The sequence below is a fragment of the Sceloporus occidentalis genome, unplaced genomic scaffold, assembly GCF_023333645.1.
Source record: "Sceloporus occidentalis isolate IW3139 unplaced genomic scaffold, rSceOcc1.0.p SCAF_131, whole genome shotgun sequence".
NCBI lineage: Eukaryota > Metazoa > Chordata > Lepidosauria > Squamata > Phrynosomatidae > Sceloporus > Sceloporus occidentalis.
The window spans coordinates 303,327-319,361 of NW_028317111.1; the positions used below are offsets into that span (position 1 = coordinate 303,327).

At 39.7% G+C, this 16,035-nt stretch overlaps 1 protein-coding gene across 1 annotated transcript; it reads right to left on the minus strand.

Annotated features, from left to right (window-relative positions):
- Positions 1-555: 555 nt before the first annotated feature.
- LOC149281473 (opsin-5-like) lies at positions 556-14,201 on the minus strand. The gene is made up of 6 exons (XM_089499201.1): positions 14,072-14,201; positions 6,561-6,680; positions 3,728-3,898; positions 1,843-2,177; positions 1,210-1,436; positions 556-583 (listed from the first exon to the last, which is right to left on the minus strand). Exons 1-6 carry the CDS (start codon positions 14,199-14,201, stop codon positions 556-558), a joined length of 1,011 nt encoding a protein of 336 aa, XP_089355327.1.
- Positions 14,202-16,035: the final 1,834 nt, after the last annotated feature.

The window sequence follows — 16,035 nt, forward strand, 5'->3', positions numbered from 1 at the left end:
TATGTATATATATACACATATATATATATTGTAGATTACCCTTTAAGGTTCCTCCTCAATCAATAAATTCAGGAATCATAAATTCAGGAATTATTTGCTAAAATGTTAGCTATACATTTTATTTTACTCCATGTACATGTAATAATATATACAAAGCACATTTCCTTGCATCCTCTCAATAATTTATATCATACCAAAGCTTTATTCGCTAATGTTTAGTGCTATGGATTAAATAACATATGGACATTCTTTCTTTCTCACCATAAAAAACGATAAATTAGTGCAAGATTTTTATGTTGATAAAACACAACATTAATACTTTTCTTTGTATCGTATAATCCAATGACAAATCACAGTGAAGCTACGTTTCCAGAATCTGTTTTTTGGATTCTGTTTTTCTTCTTCTTCTTCAGAAAAAGTGTTTCAAATGTAAAAAAACATAGTAAAATAAACATTTGTTTAAAGTACACAGGATTCCTCTTATTGACGCTCCTTGAGCAAATAATCAATCATTGGGTTGAACAATGTGTCTCTCTCTTCATCTCCGCCGGAGTTTCATTCACCTGGAGGGATTGTGTAGACCCTGTAAGAAAAGAGAAATCAGATTTTCAATATAATCTTAAAGCATGAACTAAGCAGATGGTATGTGAGTTCTTCTCATTCATTGGAGATGTTGAGAATGCGATAGTGTTGTGGCCCAGAGGTGGTGAATAAGTGGAATAGCCTCCTAGCGTAAGTGGTAGAGCTTAATACGGTGATGGAATTTAAACATACATGCGATAGGTATACGGCTGTCTGGAATCTAAGACAAGACCAAGGATGGATAAGGTTTGATGTTTTTTATAGAAGAAAATTCTTTGTTTCTATAAGAAATAATGTTACTATACCGCTTCTAGGTTGTATCTTTAAGATACTGCTATACTTAACATCGATGTGACTTTCTTGTATCTCACAGATAGCTCCGGTATCTCTGGATATTTCGCATTGGCATATCACATCATATCCCGGTACTCCAAGAAAGCATGGCGTGAAGAAACTATGGAGGACAGTGTTGACTCGGTGCCCCCCCCTCTGATATTTTTGAATACCGACGCACTGAAACATCTCCCTAATCTCTCCTTTCTTACAGTGTGTACACTATGAATAAATTGTGTATTGTACAGCGATGCGGAATATGATGGCGCTATAATAGTACAGAAGATACTATACCTCGAATGTGCTTTCTGCAGGGATTTTTTAGGTCTGCAGCATGTGCTTTTGTAGTCTATGACTTGGTAAATAATTGGATTGTACATAGCTGCTGATTTCGCAAGCAATGTCGGTATCACTGAAACTTTAATTGGAACTGAATCTGGCCGTCCAAACGCTGACCATACAGACACCACTGCGTAGGGAATCCACGCAAAGAGGAAGCCCGCGCAGATCAACATTGCCACCTAGTGGAGGATACAGAGAATGACAACACACAAATGAGGTTACACACAAAAGTGTTAACGTCAACGGAAAATTTAGATTTGTGCTCCAAAGAAGGGTTAACATATACATATATCGATCAGCCATAACATTATGACTACTGGCAAGTGAAGTGAATAGCACTAATAATCTTGTTTTCATGGCACCTGTGGTAGGGTGGCCCATGCTGACCCCTGTCCACTGCCGAAAGCTTCTACAATGGGCACGTGAACTGGACCACTGGACCACAGATCACTGTGTAAAATGACAATGATTTAGTGTGCTTGTGAAGTTTTGACTAATAAAGAAGAAAGGATTTTGGACCTAAAAGTGGGCATCTGAGACATATTTCTTTGGATTTATTGTTATTTTATATGGAAATATACATACCTTGGTCAGTTTTATCTCCAGTTTATGGTTTTTTTGATTTCTGGTATCAAAGTGAGCAATTTCTTTGGCGGAAGATTTTACTTTGGCAATAATCTTTGCATATGAAAATACTATTATTGATGCGGGTAAAATAAGGCAGGCAAACAGTATTGTGATCACAAAAACTTTTCCACTCAAGGAAGACTGGGCCAGCCACCAATCCAACGTGCAAGATGTCCCAAAGGGTTCTGGAGCATAGTTCCCAACTCCCACCAACGGTAAGGTGGCCCATAAGGAAGCGTAGGACCAGATGAACATTAAACTAATAAAAGCATGATGTCTTTTCAACCAGGTACCTAGGAATGAAGAACAACAAAGATATAAAACTGGAAATAATTACAATAAATAACATTTCATTATCATTATTTTATTGTTTTCCTCATTATTTTATTGTTTTCATTTTGATAGATGTGATTCTGCATCATGGATATGATAGCTCTGTGGCTAAGGAAGCCTGGGAAACGTGTTATAACTCATTATGTTACCCTGCTTGGGATGCAACGTTCAATTTTCATCAATTTGTTATTGTAAGTTCCATAGATGCCTGAAAGTTCTGCTTCACTAAGAGATGGATTGGATGCACCGAAGATAACCTGAAACGCAAACCTTGGCTCTTCCCAGGGCCGGCCCTACCATGGGGCACCCCCGGTGGCACTTTTGAATAGGCGGCACTTTGTCGCCCCAAGCGGCTTTTTTTTTTGAAGCGGAGGCGAGAGAGGGGCGCCGAGTGGTTTCCGCTTACCAAGTTGTCAGTACCCGTTCGGCGCCTCTCTCTCCTCTGCGAGCCCTCTAGCTTGGTCTCGGTGCCGGCTTGTAATGCTGAGCGCCGGAATATGATGTAATTTCCCGGCGCTCAGCAGTAAAGCAGCACGCACCGCGGCAGAGCAGGGAGACTGGCCGCCGGACTGCTGAAAGGTAAGTGAAGTACAAAGGGGGGGGTAGATAAAGACCCCTGGCCTCAGCAGGGGGAGGGATGGTCGTCATTTTAAACATTTTAAACCTGGCTCTTCCAACACAAGACTGGTGCTAGAGCCGGTTGGGAAGTGGGGCTAGCTCTGTGCAGGAGCACTACAGAAATGGATGGAGACAATATGGCAATTCAATATAGGTCTTTCTTTAAGCTGGAAGCTCAAGGGTCTCCAGTCAATAAACGGGAAATTTCCTGACCTTTATAAGACAATAAAGTGTAATAGACCCATGTAATCATCAAAAACACTGATTGATTATAATGAAACACCGGTCTAGCCGAATTCAAGACATTCAGAGATATTGGAGACCTCTGAGCTATCTGTTAAAGAAAACTCCTTTAGACATCATCAATAAATGCCCAATGAGAAATCAACAGTGGTTATAAAAGCATTGCTAACATAGTGCACCATATTGAAGTACCCAGCCATGGACTGTCCACCATTATATTGGCATGATGCAGAAAGAACATATGATGGAAGTCCAGTCATTGGCCATGCATCATTCTGTGCATCTATTTGTTCTGTCTGTAGGAGGTCACTTTAGGGACAACATGGCAGAAAGATACGGATGGCAGAGTCACACCAGGTGAACAACCCAGAGTATCTTAGGGATAACCTATCAAGATTGGAGTTGAAGGTCATTAGTGTCTACTGCTGGATCCCAGCTCTAGCTTCACATGTGTTCCTTAGCATGTGTTAGATCTTAGAACAATTGTGACATCAGCGTACAAGCAGGCCGAAGACTATGCAGATTAACCCTTTTTGTTTAAGGAAATCAGCCCCTTTTGGTTAAAATAGTTATCTTTTTTTTTTCAACCTTATACTGTATGTAGCCATATACAGTTTATGTATTTTATATTAAGCAGTAATGTGCTTACCGTATCTCATATGGCAGATTTTCAGGTACCTGTCCAAACTTACGACAGTCAATGTAATAAGACTGCCCGTGCCAAAAAAAAATCCAATCCACCCATAGCACCGGCAAAGCGTCCAACCAAAAACCCAGCGGTGACTGAAGAAGGACACAATGCAGAAGGGCTTCCCGGAGACTAAAATGAAATAAAGCATAAAGAGCATGAGAATCTTGTTATATTTATCTTTTATGTAAGTAATAATACAAAAATATACCATTATATTCTCTCTCTCATATATATATATATATATATATATATATATATATATATATACACACACACCATTATATATATATATATGGTGTTGGGGCTTCCATCGAAGAGGCGTGAGTTAGAGCAGGGTACGCTAATACCCGACCATAGAGCATATGGGGTCAGCTACAAGATTTGTGTGTCAAGGTTTTGTTTTTTTCATTGTTTTTAGATTTACTACATTTCTTTTTACTTATTTATTTATTTCACTTTTTTGCTTTTGACTATTTTAAGAGATCTCAAGGGATCACCACCCAAAGATATAATGTGAGAATAAAGTATTAATTGTATTTTTATTTTAGTTTTTTTACTTATTCTTTTTTTTTAATACTTTTTTTTAATAAGAGGAAAAAGCTTTGTTTCCCCCACCTCTTCTCATCCTGATCTACAATCAGCTACAGATTCTGTAGGGGAAGACTGCCTAATTATTATTAAAATAATAGACTTGGGCATTTACATTTTTTAAAAAGTAACCACACTGATTACATTATGTCAACACTTCATAGTGCTTTTAAAATTATAGAGGTTAAAAATGAGCAATAACATTAAAATAAAAGGATAATATTAAAAATATACAAACCTGACAATAAGATTAACAAACATTAAGACACACAGCGACAACAGGGCTCATCTCTGAGTTTACAATCCATTAGACGCTTCAAGGGGAATGAGATAGACTTGTGCATTCGTCTTCGGGCGAACATGAAAACGAACAGGAAGAGTGTTCGTTCCGAAGACACGCCGAAGAGAAGACGGCGGCGGTAAAACGTAGGCGAAGACGAAGACACACAGCACGAAGATCTTCGGGATCGTCTTCGTCTTCGTCTACCATTCCCCCCTCTTCTAACTTACCTTGTCTTCGCGGCTTCGCGGCAGTTCTCGGAAGTGGAAATCCGCAGGTTCGCCGTCACGGGTTACAGGGCAGTGCGAATGAGCTTATTGGTCGCCTACAGGGACCTCCTCTGGCATCAACCAATTGGTTGATGCCAGAGAAAGACCCTGCGGGTGACCAATAGGCTCACTCGCACGGTCTTTGTAACCCCTGACAGCGATCTATGGATTTCCAGTGGCATCTGCAGGGTAAGTTGCAGCATTGGGGTTTTAAAACCCCAATGATGCAACTTACCCGGCCCATCCCACTGGTCTCCTTCCCTGTTCAATTAGTCAACCAATGGCAGACGAGCCCCCTGCTGACGACCAATAGAGTTGCTCATACGTACATTTAAACTCCTGGCGCCAGAGCTGCGTTAACCCCGTATTAACCCCTTAACCGGGAAAACGAAGAAAAACCGAACACGAAGAATGTCCACGAATATTCGCCCGAAGAGAAGACAGGAACGAACACGAAGAGCCCCCTGGTGCCCAAGTCTAGAATGAGACAGAAGGAGCCCAACTATGCTCCAGGAGAAAAAAAGAAAGTGACGACGAGTGCCTTAGATGTCTTTCTTATGTTCTTTTTCGACTCCTAATGATACATAATTCATATCATTATTGTACTCTACACCTGGTTTTTTTTCTATTTACTTTACTGAGAGGGTGGTACAAAAGTGGAACAGCCTCCCGGCTAAAATTGTAGAGGGAATTTAAACAGGCATGGGATGGGCATACGGCTCCTGAATCTAAGAAGAGACCGACGACTGATTAAGGTTTGAGTCCTTATATCAAAGGTTATGGGCAAACTAGATGAGCTGAATGGTTCTTATCTGCCGTCAAATTCTATGTTTCTATGCCCCTGTCATGAGGCCATTAAGCCAACTGCGTGGATATATTCCTCGTAATATACTCGTGTTTCCTTACCTGCGAAAATATTAAACGTATTTATTGATGTCGGAGGAAATGTACTTAATGAGTAACTCTGTAAATCCTAATTTTAGTTTTTGTTAGATTTAAGTGTACTCCAATTACAGTGAACTGCTGCGGACAACAGGGAAATGAGTCTTTGTCACTCGAACACCAAGGGAATGTCTGAATAACATTCCTCTAACCGAACAAAACAGTACCAAGTGTTTAAACTTTGTCCACTAGGTGGCAGCACTGCTATGAGTTAACCATTGATGCTTTACACTCACTATTCTATACCATTAAGTGGGTCCAACATTTATGAATTGGCTGATTATTTTATTAAGGAACTACCAGTAAAGCCAATTAGTTCACAGTCTCTTTCACACACTATTCCCGAGTCGGTACTGTCAGTGATAATGTCTATCCTGTTTGGGATAGTCACAGCAAACAGACATACTCAATTGTATTAATTTGTAAATAACTAAAATACGCGCTCTACCAATTATATGCACACTAACACATATGAAAGATAAATGGTCCCTTTAAATGTCCACGTGGTCCCTCTTGGAAATGCATTAAGGGAACCCCGTCATTTACATTTGCCTCTTTCCCTGCCCCCACCTACTTGGCTTGCTGTCTGCACCCCTGTGGCGTACCTAAAGTTAGCTCCAGCACTGACCCCCATGCAGAATGCGATCCCACTATAAACATACAAACATTATAAAAAAATGAATGCTAATGAATATATTTTATATATCTTTACCTGAAATTCCCAGGTCGCAAACCGCCAGATTTATTGTCATTATCTCTGCTGGCCGTAACTTTTTCTTCTTTTTGAAAGCCATATATAAGACGTAACCATTTCCCAGGGTTGAAAGCACACCTGTAAAAAAAAAAATAAAAACAAATAAAATTGGTCAAATGTACTTATCAATTTATAAAATGGAAAAAAAAATCTACTTAAATGTTCATTGTACAGTCCTAACCATAGAACCTTCTGAAAATACTGACTTCTGTTGCAGATCAATGCTTTCTGGCTGCTATGGGAATAATTAAACCCTAGACAGTTAAACCTTTTATTTATTATTTATAAAATATAAAAAGTATAAATAACAAAATATATATATAATATAAGAAAACAGCCATACCGTGCCGCAATAACGCACACCCTCTCCCTCGATTAGATGAATGGGAGAGAGCGGCTACGACCTGCTGGAGAAGTACTACTACTATTGATTATAATTTAATTACATTACATTTATTTATATAGCGCCAGCAGATTCCGTAGCGATCTACATTACATTATCGTCTATTGATTATAACGAGGCTGTTGTGTTTTCGGATATGTTTGCCTACTCTATTTTTCATAATGATTATTTTTATCATCAAAATAATGGCAATAACCATCTCTAAATCCATCTCTATCCATTATTAAAAGGCCAGCGGTACCAAGGATATGATGCGTTCTATTTTTTTCCACCGGAATCATCGCAGATGTCTCATTTCTCAATGCAATCTGTTCTAGCAAGAAGTATGACGAGCGGATGCTATTTCAGAAAGAAACATTTATTTAAATGGAACCAGAAACAAAAATCAATTTTTTTTTTCTAAATACAAAGTGCAGGATATCTGTGCAACTTTTAAAGGTTGTGCTCCACGTCATTTGAAATTTTGCCCCATTCAAAAATTTTGAACACTCAAGTATCACATGACACTAAAGCAGGCATTGATAGGTTGTTGCCATAGAAATTTTATGATTTAATAAAAACCTTCAGAGGAAAGAATATGAGGGCAGACCTGCGAAGGTTCGTTCGCTTGGACATTCTAGAGGACGCTATTAATGTTTTGTAAGTGGAACAGCAGCTTTAGCTCCCCAAGGTGGAGCTCTAAATACAATGCCTCATGTATTATGTATTATTATTATAATGTATAGGTTTTGAAGGACTTATATTCTATAATATTATAGTACGAATGATTAGTGCTTTTAGGACCATTTAAATTAAAATTGCCATATTCTAGAGCATCCAAAATACACATTTCTTTGCCTATATATATCATATTGATCAAGTCTTTTTCCTCCTCCCCAAAGTATGAATATAAAAATATCTCCGTTGCTTTCTGTTCTGCTGTATGTAGAGCCAACATCTATTTGCCCCCAATTAGAGACTCATGTGCAATCTGCCAAAACAATGCAGGGGTTAAAACTAATATCTGAGCTCATAAAACATAGAAACATAGAAAGTGACGGCAGATAAGAACCAGTAGGCCCATCCAGTCTGCACAACCTCTGAGTACTTTCCTTTAGTACTTGCCCTTATCCTATATCTAGCTTGGCCTTATGCCTATCCCATGCTTGCTTAAATGACCTTACTGTATTAACATCTACCACTTCTGTTGGAAGGCTATTCCATGCGTCCACTACCCTTTCCGTAAAGTAATATTTTCTGATGTTACCATTAAATCTTTGCCCCTCTAGTTTATGGTTATGTCCTCTTGTTGTGGTAGTACCCCCCCCCGTCACGTCTTTTTTCCAGGCTATATAGGTTAAGATCCCTTTAACCTGTCCTGGTAAGGTTTATCCTGTTATCCATAAACCATTTTAGTAGCCCTTCTCTGCACTTTCTCCAACATTTCTATATCCTTCTGGAGATACGGTCTCCAGTACTGTACACAATACTCCAAGTGAGGTCTCAGCGGTCCTCTGTACAACAGCATGAGCTCTTCCCTCTCTCTACCGCTAATACCTCTCGCTATACAACCAAGCATTCTGCTGGCATTACCTGCTGCTCTACTGCATTGTCTGCCTACCTTTAAATCCTCAGAAATAATTACCCCTAAATCCCTTTCCTCGCACGTTGAGGTTAGGACAGTATCAAATATTCTATACTCTGCCCTTGGGTTTTTATGCCCCAGGTGCATTACTTTGCATTTATCCACATTAAATGCCAGTTGCCACAGCTCTGACCATTTTGCCAGTTTTCCTAGATCGTTTGCCATTTGGCTTCTTCCTCCAGGAACATCAACCCTGTTGCAAATTTTTGTGTCATCAGCAAATAGACATACCTTTCCATCAAGACCATCTGCAATATCACTAATAAAAATATTAAAGAGAATGGGTCCAAGTACAGATCCCTGAGGTATCCCACTGGTAACAAGACCTTGTTCTGAATATACGCCATTCACTCAATCACTCAGCCGCTCCTTAATCCATTCAACAACATTGGGATCTAAACCCAGAGATTGCAGTTTATTTATAAGTCTTCTACGTGGGACAGAGTCAAAGGCCTTACTGAAATCCAGATACGCAATGATTACCGCAACACCGTGATCAATTACTTTAGTCACCCAATCAAAAAAATCAATAAGATTTGTTTGGCATGAAAAGGATTCTAATGCAATGTTTACTGAGAGATAGGAGAGGCAGGCCTAGACTGGCCATTTGCCACACCGAGCCAGGTGGGCGGCTGCCGGAAATCTTCCGATACAGCGGCCAATCATGTCATATCCAGCTGTCGGCCTCTCTGATGTCATGAGGTGGTCGCCGGCCTTAAAGTCGCAGAGCGTGGCAAAAAGGCCATGTGGAAGGTACGTGCATTAACAGCGCCGGCCTCCATTTATTTCCCCGGCACGCCAGAACCGAGGATGTCCCAAACTGGCTCATGATCCCTTACTGGCCGCCAAAAGCAGGACATAGAGGCAGTTCAGCTGCTGGAGGCCACGTGGGAGCTGTGATGGAGGTTTATGCTCAGGCAACACGTATCTACATCTATGTAAAAGGTCTCCTGGGCTGGTCAAGAGGGACCCGAGAATCCCCAACTCAGCCTCCCTTTCTACAGATGCCGTATAGTGGGGCAGCTCGGAGAGACAGTGGCCATAAATTGGGACTGTCCCGCAGAAAGCGAGATACATCGCAGGTATGCACGAGTGATTGATGTATTACTTGAGATGTGTTAGTTCTCCTTGAAGGTGGAAAAAACAAATCCCAAATTAGAATGGTAGTACACAGCCAATCAATCCGCCATGTTTATCGCTGCCCTATGATTGATTTCTGTGTTATCCCGTCCTTCTCAAATGGAAATGAAGCCGGCAGACACTTTAACAACAACAACAACAAGCGGACTTTTTAAGATCCTATTTAAATTCTGTTTACCAAAGGAAAATGTTTAAAGATGTCCTTTCACCGGGATAAAAACATCGCGTGAGCTAGATTAATGACATTAAGCATGTCTGTCATTTAATGATATCCTCCATGCACCTCATTTCATGCAGCTTCCAGCTGATTGGCCGATAGCATACCATAATGCGGTCAGCTAATAAAAACAGAGGCAGCCGTCATCTCTTACAGAGTTAAACACTATTTAATATAAAGTCTGTAGCGGGGAACAAGTTAAGATCCCCTCTCAATCAACATTTCATTGCTCACTGGAGAAGCTGTGGGTCGTTGAAGGTGTCCACATTACTGAGACGGTCACCACGTCCCAGATAAAGCAGCGTTACTTCTAAAGTATGAAGTTCTTTTACAAAATTCCGTGGACAATTGGAAAAATAACTTCCACTTCTTCAAGAGAATCCAAAATCATCTTAAATCTCCAGTGCCACATTAAAGTAATCGTTCTCCCTAAAGGCTTCACATGGTCTAGTAGACTTGGGTCTTCAGCTCCAACGTAATATTATTTCCGGTTGAGTCTTGGTGGTTCTTTAGCGGGCCATTGCTAATCACTTCGGGGGATATCCCTTAACTGACCTATAAGTATCTCCTTGAATAGGAAATGTATTTCCCGGAAAAAGTTCTGAAAATACTTCTTAAAGGCATGACTGATAAGGCTTATTTCTACCCTCAGGTCTCAAAACCCCTTCCATTAAGTCTTCTAATGACAAATATCATGCTTCTCCTTACTTTAAATTCAATATACAAAACGCCTTAGACCTGAATGAGCAGGAGATCAAATTTCCAGGGATTTAATTATATAGCAAATAATATCAATCTGTTTGGCATCTGAGAAACCTGACAGCTTACATCTGCTACTCAAACGGCATTAGAAGGTCCTGAGAACGCACGTTGGATTGTTGTTACCCTTTCAAGATGATCTACTCGGAATCATTGCAAACTATTCCGGTGATACACCTGATTATAAAGGTGTATGTACATGCCCTCTAAACTCACAGATGGACCAAATGTATTTATTTAAAACTAATATTTCAAATTTTGAAATGTTTTCCAAGTTTTCTATTAACAGCCGGTACAAAAATCAGCAAATTCTCCCGAAATAAGAAAGCAGCACTTTCCATACTGGAAAAATTCTTGGGACAGCCCTTCATGAAACCTTTGGGTGCTAATTTTCAGTTAAGATGCTAATTTTCAGACAATTCCCTAACCTTGCGTCTTCCAAAATAGCGGAATAGGCTGTAGGAACTAAGAATGCTTTAAAGTGTTTCCAGTTGAATCCAGTTATTGCAGACCACCGTGAAGATCTAAAATCCACATAGGTGTACCCACAAACAAAGTAGATAGCCCGAGAGCAGGTCACCTTGTGAATTAAGATGGTTTTATTTCTGTAACAAGAAATGTGAGAATCCCTAGTGTTTGATGAACACGTAAGTGGCGTTGATGACATCACAACCCATGGGCGCCGATGGACTCTTGGCATGGTCCTTGAGAACCGGCAGGGTTCTAGCAAAGTTTCATACAGAGTTAAAATAATGCTGTTACGAGGTTGGAGGGCAAGTCAATATATTTAAGCAGCATGTTTCTGTCTCACAGCATGGTTCTGGATCACTTTTATTTATAACTATAAAAGGAAGCTGACAATGTCTGCATGACGCTAAAACATTGTTATAGCCAACTGTTTGGAGAACCTATTACTAAACAGTTCTCTGAGGTCTGAAGATACTGAGAGGCATCTTGAAGTACATCCAACTATTTACAGAAGAAGGTATAAATGGAACCAGATGATTGAATATGTGTAAGAGCTGGCATATCCGAAATAAACCCGAGGTCTGGCTGTAAAGCTGGCAAACAGAAACAAACAGAACACATGAAAAACCCTTCCTACGATATCGTCAATGGATTTTTTCATGGATATCCAATGGAATAAGTCCCTGAGAAATGTTTCGTGGTCCTTTTGAAGGTTCCATTATCAGACCAACGACTGATTAATGCAGTGATGAATACTGGGCGACAGGTCTGGGGAGGCTGTGGTCTCCCTTCTGCCAAACCTGGGGGGCAAATCGCCTCTTAATGCAGTGCAGACGCTGGCTGTGGGAAGCGGCTCTCATAGGTCGAGCCCTGGGCAGCACGGAAGTTAAATATGTCGCTGGATTAAGCTCTACATGAAGAAAAAACAGGCCCATCTTCCGTCATATTCTAGATTTCTATAAACCTGATTAAACTTCAAGATCAACTTGTTCCTAGGTCCTGCAGCGTTCTGCTTTCCGGGTATCTGTCATAAACCACATTTTCCTACAATCTGAGATAAAGAAAGTTTAAAAGTACATGAGATTGTAAGAACATAGATTGATGAATTGAAAATACTTGAAGATCACAAGACCGTCATGGCTTTCCTCCCCGGGCATGCATTTCAGCTGGATGTTTTTCGGATACACTAGCCTTTGTTAGTGTATCGGAACAACAGAATAATTGTAAATAAGAACCACAATGTTGTCACATTCTTGTTAATACTTTCTCCCCTCCATGAGTTGAATAAATGGGTCACTAAAAGGAGGCGCACAAGGACACCATGAAAAACCATTAAAAAGCCAAATCAGCGAGCAACAGCTGACTCATCTAATAATTATTTTATTTCTCATGGGCTTTTGTCCTCAGCTATGGGGAATTAGTTGTTGATAGAAGACATTGTAAAATATTAAATAGCATTCATAATAATCTATTAAAAAAAAAAAATGTAACCGGTAATGTGGGTCGACATTAATAAAAAACATTTATTTTATCTCATTTTGTTCCAATTAACTCCTAATTTAAAAAAAGGGAACAGTATGCCGTATGCATTAAAGTGCATATGATGACCCTGGAATCCCCTCTAACCGAACTAGTTTAGGAGTATTTTTAACTGAATGAGTGGCCAGTTCTCTTTCATTATTTCCTGGCATTTGATGTAAGCCCCGAGCCACATTCCAAAGAATATTTTTTGTCCCTGTTTTTGTAGAAATGTCAAAACCATTTTCATGGCTACTTGATCGTGGAACTTCAGAAGCAGCAGCGGAATCTTGGAAACCCAAACTGTAAAAGCTGGTTGATGTCACAAACCACAGCTACCCTCATAGGTGACCCTGACTCTATTTACCCGGGAATGAGGGTAGATTGAGGTGATATTGAACGTCTTGTTAGGTTTTATCTTAATTCTATAATGTATAATTTATACATATATGTGAAACTGGGTTTGAATGCTGTGCTCTTGTAGTTATGTCCATGGCAACCAATAACATGCTTCTCAAAATATGTGTAGCCAAATAATATATTCTAGTATTAATTATTAATTCATTATTAGGGCTAATTCAGTAGGGTTCTAATGAAGGCACAGATGAGGACTGTAAGAGGCACAATGCAAAGAAGTTGCAAGAAATTGTCACATAAAACAGCTAAAAGGACTCTTTACAGTAAGAGCAATAAAGATGTGGAATTCACTCTCTACAGAAACGATCACGTTTGATGCCTTTCAATATGGGCTGGGTGATTTTAATTTTTTTTGCAAAGAAAATATACAAATATACTAGTTATAGTCTGTTGATTGAAAGTCAGGAAGGATTTAGTGCCCTTTCGAGGGCCATTGTACGGGACCCGACTGTCTCTAAACTGTAAAGCCGCGTTGGGACACAGTCAACTCCTTTATGGTCTCTATGGTGAAAAGCATGAAGAAGGCGCGCAGGAGTAAGTGAATGCGGTGCGGAATTTAAGGGTGGGATTTCTCTTTAATATAAAATTAGGTCTGTTTCATCTTTTTTTATTATTATTAAAAAAATAACGTTTAAATAATAAAATGTCAGGTCGATAAAAAAGCACATCACTAGGAAATTCTTGATAGCCCTACAGCTGTACCTTGTCAATGAGGTCCAGATCAGAGTAATCTTATGATGTTTTTACAAAATACTTACCCTTGTCAGTAGTGTCCTTTCCCTAAATTATTTGCTGCCAACTTCCATTGTTCCTACATGCGCAGGCGGTAAAAATACATGTCAGTTACATGTTTTGTGCATTAAAAGTGCATTTTTAGAAGGCTCTACGGTGGATTTAAAGTACAGTCTTTAAAGCAGGCTTACCAATCACTGTAAGGTAAATGCCGGCTACAACATCAGCTTCCCAGGAGAGTTTTGATGAGAAGGGGTCTTCATCTTTTGCGTAGTGTGGAACATAACCTCTGTTTTCTATAAAACTGTTGTTAGGTGCCATTCTACTACAATTCTCACGAGCACCTAGGAAGAAGCACCAGAAAATATACAGTTTTTTCATTGCTTTACACATATACTGTAAGATCTTGTCTATATTATGCACATTTTGCCCCATTATAATCCGAGTACATAAAATTGGGAAGAAAAATACTTTTTTTAATTGCAATGTCTCTATCTAGTGATAAGTGTCTTGCTGAAGGACTGACCAATGTTGGTGAGCAAAGTCCCTTCCATCGGCTTTCCTTCAGTCCCAGTGCGCTGGCTGTGAGGGCCGCGAGTGTGAATGAATGAGCAGGAGAACAGATCCGTCACCAGCTGCTGGACCACAAGCTAATAGCCTCCTCCTTAGCCTACAATGGTAAGTAAGCTGAGAGTGTGTCCTAAATGTAGATGTGTGTTTGATGCATGGAGTGAGATTGTATGTTTGAGTGTGTGAATGTGGAAGTGTTAGTATATGTGAGTGTGAGTATATGTAAATGTGTGCGTGTTTGAGATTGTAGGAATAACCTGTGAAGCTGGAGTCAGGGTCTGTGTTATACAAAAAAATTATTTTTCCTACAAAATTGAGTGTAAAGTTATACCTGCGTATTATACATGAGTGCGTGTATGAAACAGAAACATGATCTATTGCAGCCATTAAGAGCAGATAATGCATTAATATTCATATTTTTTAACCATGTTTCAACACTCCTACAAGATGATCTATTAGTTAGAAAAGTGTATGTATTCACTCTGGTTTCCATAGTGCTCTGCAACACAGCATTTAATTATTGTTGCCATATCAGCCATTTTTTTCCCAAGTGCCGCCCCCTGCAGTGTTACCTCATTCATTACATCATTATCATTACGTTTTATATAGAGAGTGCCAGCAGATTCTGTAGCTCTATTACAATAGTGGGATAATGAAAATATGTACTGCAGCAGAATGCTTATGGTTAACAAGTTGGTCTCCATGGAAACAAGCAATCCTCCTAAGCGCAATAGTGTCCTATGAATAACCAATCAGAAGAGCGCCGGACATTTATTGTGGACTGCAGGCAGGTAACGCTATATCTCAATAGATGCAGATAAGGAAAATGACAGCGATTATGATCATTAGTACTCTCTGTTCCACAGAGAAAATGTATATCCACTTATTAACGGGACACGCCGGCCATCATATGCACTATTTGCGACTTTCCATCTAGAATTCTTAATGGGACAGTATAATATACCAGGGGTCTATTCCAAAAAAAATAATGCATAACAAAGAACTAACAAAGTATTAAAATGCATTATTAAATAAAATAATAAAATACTTACCTTAGGTAGAAGCTGCAGCTCCCACATCCTCCATAGTCACTGATTGGTTCTCTTTAGATACCCCATGACAGTTGCCGAGCAGTGCTAGCGCTCACTGGTGGTACGTATATCAAAATAACTGGGGGGGGGGCAAAGGGGCATATGGGGGGATTCTGCAGAATCTGAAGCACTTTGTTGGTAACATGTAAAGCACAGATGTGGAAAATATGGCCAATATGACAACCCTACCTCCAAGCCCTCTAGGACAGGTATACTACTTACAGGAAGTGTAATGAAGTGAAAAGATTAAGTTATTCCTTGGAGATAAAGAATAAACCGGAATTATCCAGAAAAGTAACTGCATGCCCAAAACACGCAATCTGAAGACATGTATGCAGATATGGACAGGCGTTTTGTGTCTTATTCTATTATTTAACATGACATCTGTCACCAAGGGAGCATACGATTCATTTAATGGAAATACTTTACAGATACGCCAGTAGCATGGCCAATCCTAAAGTGCAAATGCACATGGGGGGGGGGGAATGATTAAA